At 56.3% G+C, this 14,605-nt stretch overlaps 1 protein-coding gene across 1 annotated transcript; it reads left to right on the top strand.

Moving 5' to 3' along the window:
• Nucleotides 1-1,362: 1,362 nt before the first annotated feature.
• Nucleotides 1,363-10,460, top strand: APLN (apelin). Its single transcript, XM_038417629.2, has 3 exons — nucleotides 1,363-1,596; nucleotides 8,009-8,180; nucleotides 8,771-10,460. Exons 1-2 carry the CDS (start codon nucleotides 1,530-1,532, stop codon nucleotides 8,173-8,175), a joined length of 234 nt encoding a protein of 77 aa, XP_038273557.2. The 5' UTR covers nucleotides 1,363-1,529; the 3' UTR covers nucleotides 8,176-8,180; nucleotides 8,771-10,460.
• Nucleotides 10,461-14,605: the final 4,145 nt, after the last annotated feature.

Here is a 14,605-nt window from a genome sequence, read left to right as displayed (position 1 = left end):
AGGTGTTGAGGCGTACACAGTGCCAGACAGTGGAGGATCTGGCCCATTGTGTTTAATGCTATTCCTCCAGACTGGTAGCAATGGAATGGTGCTCAGAACCGGGCCCATAGCCTATACAGCACTATGCTATCATAGGGGGGCTGCCTCAGTAAGGTCACAGGAGCAAGACACAGAAAACTGGGAAGTGTCTGTCTACTGCATTCCCCATTCCCATGGACAAGCCTAGGATCAGGGCCCTACCCTGCATCCTTCCCTGCACCACACTCAGCTGGTGACCCCTCCGGCAGCTGAAGGGGCTCCCTATGGATCTGGAGAACCAAGGTCAACCCAAAACAGAACAGTCATTCAGGGAGAAGTATATTCTGTTGAGCTAGTGGCGACCCAGGGGACTGCTTTTCTCCAGGGGATGGGGGGTGGTGATGTTTGTTGCCCCATTTTCTACCCTTCCTTTTGGGGAGGCCAGGGGTGGCACTGCTGGGCCACCTCTGGGGAATGACTGAGCTCTTGCCTGCCCATAGGAGCCTGCAGCTCACCCCTGGCCCCATCTTCCCCAGGTGCAGTATCTCTCCTGCTCCAGGGCTATGGGAGTAGTTGAGCATCACCATCTTCTCACATGCTGATCTCACACCCATCAGGCAGAGTGAGGAATTCTCACAGGGATGCTCACACCCCATTGCCTGAGATTCCCCTGCCTTCCCAAGTGCTGAGCATAAGCCAATCTCACTGTAGGGGCTGCCTCTCCCTGCCCTGGCACCTTGTCTCATCATCCCCACGCCTTCACTGCAGGTGTGAAACACCCGCTGCAGGGAGCTAGTGCTTAATTTGTGCCAGGACTTGCCAGGACTGAACCCTGGCACCTCTGAGCCTGGCAGTTCAGAGCCCCTGCACCTCTGGTCTTGGTCTGCACCTGTTTCATTACCGATTGAGCACTGCAGGGAGCCCTGCTTGGGGAGCGCTGTACTCCCAGCCTGCCCAGGTGAAGATGATGAGACAGGGGACCAGGAGGGGAAGATCAGGTCCTCGGGGAGGGGGCCAGTATTTGACGCCTACAGAGAACGCAGGGGAATGTTGATTCGGGAGCCCTGTGGGCTCGGGGTGGGGCTGGGGGCACCCACCTAAGGGGGAAGGAGTTTGGTGTCTGGATCCCATCCCCGCGCAGGCCGGGCCCTGGGGTCCCGCAGCCGGGGTCGGTCTCTCCGCGCAGGCCGGGCCCTGGGGTCCCGCAGCCGGGGTCGGTCTCTCCGCGCAGGGTGGGGGCGGGCGCGCAGCGGGCCGCGCTCGGGCTCTCCAGCGCGGGCGGGGCCGGGCTGGCCGCGCCCCCCTCCGTGCGGTGGGTGCTGGAGCGAGCAGGGGAGGCCCCTCGCCAGCCTCCGCGGCCACATGACCGGCCGGGCCGGGAGCCAGGCGCACGGCTCGGCTACAAATGCAGCCCCCGGCGCGAGCGGCTGCAGTCGCCGCCGCCGCCGCCGCCAGGCAGAGCCCGGCCCCTCCCCGCCGAGCAACGCGCCCGGCTGCAGCCCGGCCCCACCATGAGCGTGCGGCGCTGGCTGCTGGCGCTGCTGCTGCTCTGGCTCGCCCTGAGCGCGGGCTCCGGAGGTGAGTGCGTCGGGGCCGGCCCGGCTCGGCACTTGTTGCAGAGGCCGGGCTCGGGAGGCGGCTGGCGCTGGGCGGCCGCGGGCGGCCCCTCTCCTGGGCGCCGGGACACCTGTGGCAGGCAGCGGGGTCGTGCCAGCCCTGGCCGCGCTCAGCGCCCGGCCTCGGGGCTCTCGTGGGTGGCTCTGAGCTCAGATCAGCACGAGGCGAGCCTGGGCTCGCCCTGACGCAGCCCGGGAGGCCGCTCTCCGTCCTGCTTCTCCTTTGGGCACCGATCCGCCCAGCCTCTCCCCCAGGCCCACGGTGCCAACCGCTCCATGCGCGCTCCCATACCCAGCTGGATCCGCTCAGTTAAGGGGCATGGCCGTGTGTCTTCCCAACCAGCAGCAAAGCAGCCCCTGCTTGGTCTGATGGCAGCTCCCCTACCAGGCTTCCTGAAGGGCGATGGGGAGCATGGATGTGCTGTCGCTGGTGTGGGGCCAGAAGGAGACGCAGCAGGGCAGGGGGGATGAACAGGGGGTTGTCTATGCAGGGATGGGAGTGTGGGATGAGGGCTGCTCCCCACCCAGGGGCTGCCCCCACCTTGGCAGTATCCTCTCCCTAAGGGGCATTCCTGACCTGGGCCCTTGCCTCGGGGGCATGCCCCCTGCTGATCCTGCAGGGCAGGAGGGGACCTGTTGCAAGAACATACTTGCCAAGGGAATTAACTTTCTGTGCAGGAACCAGAACCGGTGACAGACGCTGACTCCCCCTGCAAGGGTGGTTTGGCTTCAACAGCTCTGTTTAATTGGTGAATGTGTGTCTGGTCAGGAAAGTGAGGAGGTAATAGCTGTGGCTTGAGGTCGGACTAGCATGGGACTTGCTATGCACGCTTCTTGCACAAAGCTGCAGGGATGGCTCCGTTGTGACCACAGCGTGCGCACACACACACACCCTGGCAGTCTGGCCTTTGGCCCCCAATCCTTCCTCACAGCTCCCCTGGCATTCCATTCCCTGCAGCAGCGACTGCTAATAATCTGACAATGTGTGTTGGCTTTGTGATGTGGCTACTCTGCACTGCTAGGGACTAGCCAGGGCCCAAAAACGCAGATTGTTTGGGCCTTACCTCAGCTCTTTGGAGTCACAGGCTAATGCTTTAAACTTACTTACAAGGCAGCGACAGAGTGTGTTTATCTGAGTGTCATGGTGAAGGGAAAGGGCTTCCAGATCACACAGAGTTAAATGGCATTGCAGATAGCTGTGGGGTCTGTTCCCTAGGGTCCAGGCTGATCTAGAGAAACTCTGCTTTGTGTGCCCTTGAACCAGCCGAGGCAGAAGGGGAGAGAACACCTGATGTTGAGTGTCAATGGATCCCAGGAGAGCTGCCCACAGTGACTCCCAGCCAAAATAAGCTCAGTATGTCTCCTGTTGGCACAGCTAGAGGGCTGGCTCCCTTTGGCCTTGGTTAGTGTAACCTCTGCCTGTAGCCCACAGGTGCCAATTTGAGCCTTGGTGGCTGTAATGGGCAAGATGCTCATATGGTGATGCCAGCTGCCAGACTGGCACCCGCCCAGTTGCATCTACTGTAGTGGCTGCCACTTACCAGGTGCTGCTGGGCTTGTTCAGGTAGGCAGGAAAATCCTCGTTCCCAGATCCCTGGCATCAGGGTGGAGGTGGGTTTTTGCAGAGGGCATCTGATGACCGTTTTTGTATTCTTCCTGTTCACAGTTGCTCCCTGGGCTTTATACCATTGTTCTAGTGCTGTCTGAATTCTCTCCCAGTCCTTACCTCCAGCCCTCCTGGAGCAGTGAAAGGCGCACCCAGAGACTGCATGGAGCAGAAGCCTGCTGTGCCCCAAACGCTGGCGCTGTCAGGCTGTGGCAGATTTTGTATGCAACTAATGAGATACTTAAAAGAAAAACAGGTGCTTATAAGTAGTGCTGGTGCTGGTGGAAGGTGTCTGCGTGACAGCCCTGGAGACTGAAAGCTTCTGTGTGGCAGAACAAGTGGACAGGCAGCAGTAGTGCCAGCATCTGAGAGCGGCAGGAAGAGGCATAGAAAAGGTGGGGCTGCTGCAAGGGGTTCTTGTGTGTGGTGCCCAGTACAGAGCAGCCTGGGAATTAGTAGGCAGGTGGAGAGCTGTGGTCATTGTCTGACCCAAAGCCTTGGACCCCCAACCTGGGGTTTCCCTTCCCCCCCCCCCCCCCCTCAGGAGGGGATTTCCAGCCCTACACATGCTGCAGGCCAGCGCCCTGTGAGTGGGGTGAAAGGGATGTTTCCCAATCATGACTTCTGCTGTAGGGCTGGGACTGCTGCTGCAGACTGTGCCTCCAAGAGGGGAGAGCACCCTAGCTGTGCCCAAAGTTTCTGTGCCAGTGCAATGGCCCTGCCCTTGCAGGTGCTGCCTCAGGGAGGGGTTCCAGACTGTGCAGCGCATGGTGGGGAGGCAGCAGCAGGGCTGTCCTGAACAGCACAATGGCCACAGCCACAGGGTCTCTGCTCTTTCCGGCCCAGGGTCTCAAGCTGCAGCCAGGAAAAGCTCCAGGACCCCCTCCATCCACGAAGGCAAAGGATGGGGGTCGGGCCAGGGAGTCCTGCTGTGCCCTCGAGTAGTGAGTGCCTGGCTAAGGGGAGCTGGGGTCCCACACGCAAGTTACTGTGGATGGGCCCTGTGGCTCTGGTGATCGTGAGTCCCCCAACCGAGCAGTGTACGCTGCCCAGGGTAGGGGAGGGGGCCTGCCCAATTATGCTAAACCAGAGCACCTCAGATGGGCTAGCAGGGCAGGGGCTGGCCCTGGCAGTGGAGATGCAGGCAGTGGAGATGCAGGCAGTGTCAGCCTGGCCCTGGCTGGCATGCAGGGCAGAACACACAGAGCTAGCCTGGGGGCTAATCAGCACCTCACCGATGGAGCCTTGTTGACAGGAATTGGAGGCTCTTCCTTCCTCCTCTGTCCAGCACAGACAAAGCGCTCTTCATGGTGATAACAAACCTCATCCTGTCAGAACTGCCGGCTGGAGAGGCAGGCAAAACAACACCCCATGGACAGGGCAGAGTGTGTCTCAGCTGCGGGAGCCTGTGTGCCGCCCGGCAGCCAGAGGGCTGGAGCCTGGGACCAGGCCAGGACTTGGGAGGGCGTTTGCCCCCCCTTCCTCCTTTTCTCTGCCTCGGGCACAGAACCATGGCACCAGCAGCCGTCTGGAGATGTGGCTGTGGGGAGCCCTGGCCTCCATCTCCCCTCTCTGGCTAAGGCTGCCTTCATATGACCGTAATGGGGAGAGGTCTCCCTGGCACAGGGGAGGGCAGCTTACCCCACATTCTCCCTGTCCCAGATCAAGCTCCAAGCGAAGCTGACTAGGGGATGGGGGCAGGATCGTCCTGTAAGGGGATCATCCCAGGGCCCAGCCCACCCTGCCTGGGGCTGCATCACAACCCAGGACCCCTCGCAGACTAGCTGCTGTGTGACTCCCCAGGGGATTAGCGGCAGCCCAGAGCCCTGGCGCCTGGGAAAGGACAGACTGCTGGATTTCAGGGCATTTCTTACTGGATTAATCTGAGGTTTCAGAGTAGTAGCCTTGTTAATCTGTATTCGCAAAAAGAAAAGGAGTACTTGTGGCACCTTAGAGACTAACAAATTTATTTGAGCATAAGCTTTCGTGATCTGCAGCTCACTTCTGTAGCTCATGAAAGCTTATGCTCTAATAAATTTGTTAGTCTCTAAGGTGCCACAAGTACTCCTTTTCTTTTTGGATTAATCTGAGTTTCCCAGTGTGGTGGAATGGTACAGAGGAATAATGGGGGAGGGGGGTGGAGAAATGGGTGCCCCCATCCCAGCTCCAACACCAGGTGTCATTGGTATAGATGCAGACTCCACCCCACAGGGTCTGGTGAGACCCTGGGGTCAAAGAGTGCAGGGAATGACAAAGTGTGTGAGGTGGGTCTAGGAAGGGCAGGGAAACCTGGGGTGGGGAATGGTGGGGTGCAGGGACAGCCCATGCATGTGACCTGTTGGGAGGGCAGTATGTGCTGCGTGTATATGGAGCCTGCATGTTTGTACTCCACACTATGAATGGGTGTGCAGTGGTGCAAGCAGGCACAGCTGCTCTGTGGGGCTGTGTGTGCAGTTAGATTTGCGGGTCTCTCAGGCAGGCTGCCCCAAGGTGAGGGAGGGAGGGAGGCTGGTGGGCACTGGTGTTTGCGAGGGGAGGACTGTGTGATTATTGGTTGGGGGTGGTTGTGTGCGGGGCAGGGGAGTGGAATGCAGAGCTTGAGTGTCAGCATAGGCTGAGGCTGCTGTCTGACCCAGGGATAGCAGGAGCCCTGGCTGCTGGCATGAGCTGTCCCCACTTGCCAGAGAATTCCCCATGGCACCATGCCAGGGGCTGCAAGTGACCTGGCCAAGTCACTCCAGGAAGCACTCCACAACCTAATGGCTCCTGCTGGGGGTAATCCAGGAAACCGGCTGCACGCTCTGGGCCCATTTCCATCACCACTCTGTGCACCTTGCCTTGGGTGATGGCTGGGACACTGACACCCAGCAAGGATGTGCTGCCTTTCAGTGACACTGGAACCACAGCCTGGGCTGAGAAGGCCAGAGGGGCTAGTCTGGAAGTGAGAGCCGATAGCCCAGGAGGCTTCCAGCCAGAGGCACAAAACCCAGCCGCTGAATCCAGAGAGAGAGTGTGTAGAGTAAAAAGAAAAGGAGTACTTGTGGCACCTTAGAGACTAACAAATTTATCTGAGCATAAGCTTTCATGAGCTACAGCTCACTTCTTCGGATGCAATGTGAAGAGTGCAAAGTAACCAATACCTCTGAGAGCAGTGGACTACTTACTAGCCACTGACGTTCCCTGGCTTATTCTGTGCCTGAACCCAGAGCAGTGACTAGACTGCCCTGGGGGTAGAAGTTTGTTGATGGGGTTCCATAGAGGGGCTTCCCTCCTTTCTAGGATATTCTGCAGAAGATGGGGAGGCTGCTTTCTGCAGCTAGGTGCCCTGGGCTCTGCCCCTGCTCAGAGTGAGCTGACTGGGAGGGTGGTCTGAGATGCAGCACTGGGCTTTCTGCTATAGACCAATGTTTAACCTGTGGTGGGGGCTGAATTTCCACCCTGGCTGGAGAGGGACCATGCCTGGGATGGCCATTGGCTCTTACCACAGGAATCTCCCCTCCTCTGTGGCCCTGGGCAGGATGCAAAGGCTGGAGAAGAGGAGGAAATGCAGCAGGTGGGAGAAGTAGCAGGAAATGGTGACCTGCTCTGCTGTTCCTGGGCCAGGTTTGATGTGCAGCCAGTAATGTGGAGGAGGGGTTAAATGTCCCAAGGTGGGCTGGAGTCCTAGGAGGGGATTTCCAGGAATATCTCCCCAGCCCTGCCGCAAGGTGTATCCTCAGGAGGAAGGAAATGACCTGGCCTCAGTGAGGGGATTCAGCTGACCCCAGCCCATCCCTGTGCAAGGGAGCTGAGCTCACTTTCCTTCCCCAGAGGAGAGTCCCTCTGGCAAGCAGCTGGGGAAGCCCAGCAGGGCATGACACAGAGCCAACTCCGGGAGGAGCCAGCCCTGCCCCCCCCAAAAGAAACAGCCCCTGCCTTTGCCCCTCTCGCCCTGAGCTGGCAGGGGGAAGAGAGAAGAGACCTCTTCACACAGACAGGTGGACAGTCTGTGCTGGGATGGCTCCAGGCAGGTCTTTCCTTGATAAATGCACCAGGAAAAGGTTCAGAAAAGGGCAACAAAAATGATTAGGGGTTTGAAACAGCTTCTATCTGAGGAGAGATTAATAAGATTGGGACTGTTCAGCTTGGAAAAGAGATGACTAAAGGGGGGGATATGATCAAGGTCTATAAAATCATGACTGGTGTGGAGTAAGTAAATAACACTTCCTTATTTTTACTCTTTCTCATAAGACAAGAACTAGAGGTCACCCAATGAAATTAACAGGCAGCAGGTTTAAAACAAACAAAAGGAAGTATTTCTTCACACAGTGCACAGTCAACCTGTGGAACTCTTTGCCAGAGGATGTTGTGAAGGCCAAGACTATAACAGGGTTCAAAAAAGAACCAGATAAGTTCATGGAGGATAGGTCCGTCAATGGCTACTAGCCAGGATGGGCAGGGATGGCATTCCTACCCTCTGTTTGCCAGAAGCTGGGAGTGGATGACAGGGGATGGATCACTGGATGATTACCTGTTCTGTTCATTCCCTCTGGGGCACCTGGCATTGGCCACTGTCGGAAGACAGGATACTGGTGTAGATGGACCTTTGGTCTTACCCAGTATGGGTCTTATGTTCCTATCAGCAAGGCAGAATGTCTGGAAACCAAGAGCTGGGAGCCGAGGAGCTTTAGGATGCTGGAGCCCTGGGACATGTCAGGCCTGCTATGTGTGACTTGAGGGGCTGTGTGGGCAGGGGCCTCTGGCACTAACATGCTTTCTCTGTCCGCAGCACCATTGGCTGAGGTGCCGGATGGCAGAGACCTAGAGAAAGGGAATATCCGGAACCTGGTGCACCCCAAGTGGGTGCGGAATGGAGCAGGACACCGGCAGAATGGCTGGCGAAAGTCCCGACGTCCAAGACCCCGTCTCTCCCACAAGGGCCCCATGCCTTTCTAGTGCAGGTAACGGGCCTTTCCATGGGAGGGTGGGGGAACCACGTGGAACCAGCCCCGCACAGTTTGGGAGGGCATATCTGGGGAGGTGCAGGCATGTGGGGAAGCACCATGGCTGGGAGAGTGAGCACAACAGAGTACAAGTGCTCCAGCCCCAAGCCTCATCTTAGCCCTCTGACACTGAACACCTGTCCTGGGGCTGGGGACAGTGCTCAGAGCTGCTGTCCATAGAGCAGATGTGAACAGAATCCGTCCCCAATGAGTGCAATGCTTCAGTCCAGCTGCTCGTAACTACCAGGGTCTGCACTAGAGGGAGTGGGGTCCCCTGAGATTATCCTGGAGGCCACAGCTGCTGGGGTATCTGCAGTTAGGGGTTGAGGGGGCTCCCTCAGGACCATTTGCTTGGTTATAGAATAGAAAGCCAGATGTGACTTTTCTGCACCCCTTGGAATTGGCTCTGGGGGCAGCCCCTGAAGCAGGAGGAGAACCTGGGTTAGTGTCCCTATTGCAAAGGTGCAGGAGGGAGCTGCGTGGGGCTGGATTGGGTGTTGAGGGGTCAGTCTCCTCTGACTTGTCTCCTTGCCTCTGTTCACTTGCAGGGTTGCTGTTGGCCCCCTGAAGGCCCATCCCCTTCGTCCTCTTTGCTTTATAGACTGGTTTGCTTGTCATGGAGCCCTGAGTGCAGGGCTCCCACCTGCCGGGTTGGGCAGGCTCCTCCCATCCACCAGCCTGTCATGCAGTCGCCCCAAATGAAGCTGTCAGCACCTCACCCCCATCACATACGGAGACACAGACCCGCACGCTCCCGGCAGGCATCTCCGCGCCTTGTCTCTGCAGATCCAGCACCCAGGCTGGGTGCAACCGCTGGCATCTTTCCCCTTTCCCTGCTGATGGCTGGGGTAGATCCCTGCCTCTTCCCAGCCCTTGGCAGGGGGCTCACCTTGACCTAGCCAGCCCCATAGCCCTGAGTGGGCCCCTAACACAGCTCAGGACTGGAAGAGTGCCTGACTGCCAGCTCCCTCTGTCCCCTTGGCTGTGTCTCTCACAGAAGCAGCAGGACCGCAGACTCCTGTGCTTGGGGATCTCTGGGCTGAGGGGATTGGGCTGGGTTGCACGTGCTCCCTTGGTGTTTCCAGGGGGTGGGGAGAAAGAGCACTGCTGTAATGAGCCTGCCTGGTCTCATTGCTGCCCTGGCTCATTGTTAGCCTGCCAAGAGGCTGGGCAAGGAGCGTGTAGCTCCAGTGCAGCTGTGAGGGGGGTCATGCTAGGGATGGGGAGCTGTGGCTGGCATGAGAAGGCCACTGGGGCTGAGAAGCACAGAGGGAGAAACTATCCTTCTGGGCTTCCTAGGCAATTCCCCATTAGTCCTGTCCCATCCCCTCCACTACCTAGAGAGCTGAGCACCTCATCTGCATGTGTACAAGGTGGTGGTCAGCTCAGTGGGTCTATTTATTCTTGTGGTGCTAAATCTGCACAGGGCCCCTTCAGTGTCTTTGAACACTCCCCACCTTCCCCCCCCCCATGGGAGATGAACCGGTCCGGTGCATGGTGCTGCAGAGATGGCCTGGCACCCTGGCCATTGCTCTGCAATGACTCTCCCAGCTGCCTCTGGGGGAGCTGCTGGGCTTTGCGTGGGGGCTTGCAGGGCCCAGAGGATCCTGTGGGGAGGGATTGGGCATGGCCATGCTGTATGTGACTGTCTCTCCATGCCCATCCTGGAGTCTGTTTTGCTGTGTGTGTGGTAAGACAGTGCCTGCCCAGCGAGAGCTGGAGGAGGGAGTGAAGGAGCAGCCCTTAGAAGAGAGGCTTTCCCAGGCATGGGGGCTAGGATCTGAGCCTGGGAGGCTTGCCGCTTTGGAGTACCCTGGGTACTGCAGTGGCGCTATGACATGGGCCCTGGGAGCACCCTCTCCTGGCAGGGTGCAGGGGGGGGATCTGGTGTCTGCTCTAGTCTGGCATGGACCTCCCTTCCCCCATACTTCTGCACCAGGGGTCTCCCCTTGTGGATCTCTGCTCCAATCACACTGAAGTCACTTGAGGGCCAGCAGCCTGAGCCATGGTGCCAGCATGGCTCCATGGGGTGAGGGGCACCAAGTAGGCAGGCAGAGCTGGCTCTTGTGTAATATTTCAGGTGTCTGTCAATGATTCTTGTATAAAATACTAATTTATACCAAATGGGGATGCCTTACTCCAGACAAACCTGTTCCCTGTTGGTCACTGTGTTTTCTGCGTCTGTAAAGATTGGTCTTTGTAAATGTCTTTATTATAAAGTTATGATAATAAACCCTTCTTTTAGAAGGTCCAGGCACTGTTTATTCCCTTCTCCCTCGGGATGGGGTGGTGTGTGATCCTGGGTGTGTCAGCCCCTGGCTTAGCTTGGACACTGCAGAGCACCCCCAGGACTTCCCGTCTGTAGCTTGCAAAGGGCTTTTCCCAAGTCGGTCAGGACCATCCCCATCGCACAGCGGGAAGCTGCATGGGACGAGGCCTGGAGAGAGTGGAGTAGTGAGGGGCAGTTTAGTTCTGATCCGTGGGTAGTCGTGAGCAGCTCCAGGGTGGTGGAATGTAACTGGGGGCCCTGCTGAGTGCAGGAGACAGTTTGTCCCATCACATTAGTCCCCTCCCAGGATTTATTGTTGCTGAGCTTGCTGGCAAGTGCAGGGGCATCGAGGGGTCTGGATCGTGAGTGGAGGTAGTTGGTTCAAGCCCTGCTGTCCTTGCCTACCTACCTCAGCCATGCTGCAGCTCCCTTTCAAGTCAGGGCAGTTCAGTGAATCAACCCTCTGCCTCCCCTTTGTCTCATGGAGGCCCATGGCTGCTGTGCCAGGAAGCCCTTAGCTGAATTAGGAGGGCTGTGATGTTGGCTGAGATGCCCATGCAAACACTTGAGCCCAGAGAGAGCTCCTTGAACCAGACCTCTGGGCTAGCCATGCAGTAGGTCACTGCTCCCTGCTCTGAGCCAGGTGCTTTTGGGTTTCCCCAGTAAGTCATAAAATGTTTTCTCACCACACTTTACAGCTGCAAGTGCCACTGCAGCCCATCCATCGGGGATGTTTTGTTCTTTGAGATGCAGCCACTGCTGGGCTGGGCAGCTGTTTTGAACAGGAATGGCATATCTAGCTCAAAGTGGGTGGTGGAGAATTTAAGGAGGTGGAATGGAGGTGGCTGGATCTGCATGGCCCAGCACATCATCCCAACACTGTTCTAACTGCAGAAAGCCACCTTGAGGTGGGTTATGCTGAAGGAGTATGCGGGTGTTTGTGATAGCGCATGTATTTCTGTGGGGGTGGGGCCTCCAGAAGCTGCCTTGTCAGAGCTACAGTGACACACCCATGTCAAGAAACTCACGGACTTCAGTCCTCACTCCCCATTCACCTACACAGGATGTTATTTCCAATCCCCTACTATCTTGTCCCAGGCAGGATAAGCATGCAGAGGCACATACCAGAGGTACTCACAGGGGCTGAATGTCTGAACCTGCTCATTGGCTGGGGGGTGTGTGGGTAAACTGGTGTAGAAAAAACAGGAGCATCACAGATGTGCTGTAGAGAGTTACTCTACTGCTAGGCCAGCAGAGGTGTGGCAAGGGCACAAGGAAAAGGAGTGGGGTCCAAGAAGCATTTTTGGGATGAAGTTGTGGGACCTAGAGCTGGGTGGAGTGACAGATGTAGACCCATAGGACTGGAAGGGACCTCAAGGTCATCTAGGCCAGTCCCCTGCACTGTTGGCAGGACTAAGGATTATCTAGACCATCCTTGACAGGTGTTTGTCCAATCTGCTCTTAAAAATCACCAGTGATGGAAATTCCACAACCTCCCTAGGCAATTTATGCTGGTGCTTAACCACCCTGACAGTTAGGAAGTTTTTCTAATGTCCAACCTAAATCTCCCTTGCTGCAATAAGCCCATTGCTTCTTGTCCTATCCTCAGAGGTTAAGAACAATTTTTCTCCCTCCTCCTTGTAACAACCTTTTATGTACTTGAAAACTATTATCATATCCCCTTTCAGTCTTCTCTTTTCTAGTCTAAACAAACCCATTTTTTAAAATCTTCTCTCATATGTCATGTTTTCTAGACCTTTAATCATTTTGGTTGCTCTTCTGTGGACTTTCTCCAATTTGTCCACATCCTTCCTGAAATGTGGCACCAGAACTGGACACACTACTCCAGTTGAGGCCTGAGTAGAGTGGAAGAATTACTTCTTGTGTCTGTCTTACAACACTCCTGCTAATACATCCCAGAATGATGTTCACTTTTTTTTTTTTGCAACAGTGTAACACTGTTGACTCATATTTAGCTTGGGGTCCACTTTGACCCTCCAGATCCCTTTCCGCATTTCTCCTTCCTAGGTAGTCATTTTCCATTGTGTATGTGTGCAACTGATTGTTCCTTCCTAAGTGGAGTACTTTACATTTGTCCTTATTGAATTTCATCCTATTTTCTTCAGACCATTTCTCCAGTTTGTCCAGATCATTTTGAATTTTAATCCTATCCTCCAAAGCACTTTCAACCCCTCCCAGCTTGGTATTGTCCACAAACTTTATAAGTGTTCTCTCTATGCCATTATCTAAAACACTGATGAAGATAGTGAACAGAACTGGACCCAGAACTGATCCCTGTGGGACCCCTTCGTTATGCCCTTCTAGCATGACTGAACCACTGATAACTATTCTCTAGGAACAGTTTTCCAACCAGTTATGGACCCACCTTGTATAGCTTCATCTAAGTTACATGCAGGGTGGCTCAGGGAGTGCTAGGGTTGCCACCTCTGAACAGGACAACCACCTACCCCCACCCTACTGCATACCCCCTGGGCACCACCTGCCCCCCTTCCAAGGCCCTGTCTCCCATCCCGTCTTCTGCTCCCAGGGCTGCCATTGGCACTGACCTCACCAAGCAGGATGCGGCACCAGCCAGATCCACTCCACTCCTGGCCAGGGCGACCCTTGCAGCTGGTATGTACATGACAGCCATTGGGTGCTGCTGCCCCTAAGCTCTACCTGTCCTGCTTGCTGCTCCCAAGCCACCCCCTCCCCGACTTAATGAACCCAAGCACCCTCTGCACAGGCACTGCCCCCCTGGTGCAAACAGTATGGCTGGGGGAGCCATTGGGGTGACTTACAACAACCAGGGCTGGGCTGGGAGGGCTTACCGGTTTCCTGGGACAGCTACCTAAAAAAGGGAAACTCCTGGGAAAATGGGGACAGGTGGCAGCCCCAGCAAGTGCCAGAGACAGGAACTGCTCTGGGCAGCAGGGACTGGTGGCAGCCCCAGCAGGCGCCAGGTTGGGAAATGGGTCAGGGCAGCACCTGAGACAAGTGGCAGCCCCGCCGGGTGCCAAGGAAGGGAATGGCTCAGGGCAGTGCCCCAGGGTGAAGGGCAGCAATTGTTTGCTCCAGCCACAGGGAGGGAGCCCCTCAGAGATCTGACTGTGCCCTAGTACTGTATCTGTGTCCCTGGCAAAAGGGTGCCAGGCTCGCTGAGGCCCTGTACCGCTGCCATGGGCGTAGAATAAGCCAAAGAACAGGAGCTAAGGTGGTGGGTCTGGAGTTCAGCTGAGCTATCTCAGCTCTAAGAAAAGGCGTACTTGTGGCATCTTAGAGACTAACAAATTTATTTGAGCATAAGCTTTCGTGAGCTACAACTCACTTCATCGGAAATGCATCCGATGAAGTGAGCTGTAGCTCACGAAAGCTTATGCTCAGATAAATTTGTTAGTCTCTAAGGTGCCACAAGTACTCCTTTTCTTTTTGCGAATACAGACTAACACGGTTGCTACTCTGAAATCTATCTCAGCTCTGACTGTCTTGAGCCCTGGCTGAATCAGCTGGTGTGATGATGGAAGAGCCCCAGGAGAAGATGCAGAACAGTGTCCATTGGACCACCACCTTGTGGTGGAGGCAGAGGCAGGTTCTCCTCACACAAGGCTTGTCAACAGCCCTTATTGAAATAAAAACTTGCCTGGCTGTACTAACTCCACACAGCCCCAGCTGAGTGTGGGTGTGAGCTGGTCCACAGGGACACATGTTCATGTCACCCAGGAGCCCACATCTCCTGTCACCCCAGAACAGGCAGGGAGTGATCCACTCGCCACATTTCCACATGGGACTCCATGCCATCAGAGCCCAGCCCATGGGACCTTGATTCCGGGTTGGGGGGGCGTGACCCTTGTGAAGGAAGGAGTGTCTGCTCCCCACCGACAGGCATAGGGCTCAGGAGGGGTATAGGGCAGGAAGACTCCTTGGGTCCCTGGCATCTAGATCCTGCAAAAGGGCTTTCCCCAAGTCGGTCAGGACCATCCCCATTGCACAGCGGGAAGCTGTGTGGGACGAGGCCTGGAGGGAGTGGAGTAGTGAGGGGCAGTTTGGTTCTGATCAGTGGGAAGTCATGAGCAACTCCAGGGTGGTGGAATGTAACTGGGGCCCTGCCCAGTGC

This window comes from Dermochelys coriacea, chromosome 9 (genome assembly GCF_009764565.3).
Source record: "Dermochelys coriacea isolate rDerCor1 chromosome 9, rDerCor1.pri.v4, whole genome shotgun sequence".
Lineage (NCBI taxonomy): Eukaryota > Metazoa > Chordata > Testudines > Dermochelyidae > Dermochelys > Dermochelys coriacea.
This window is presented reverse-complemented; position numbering and strand designations above follow the sequence as displayed.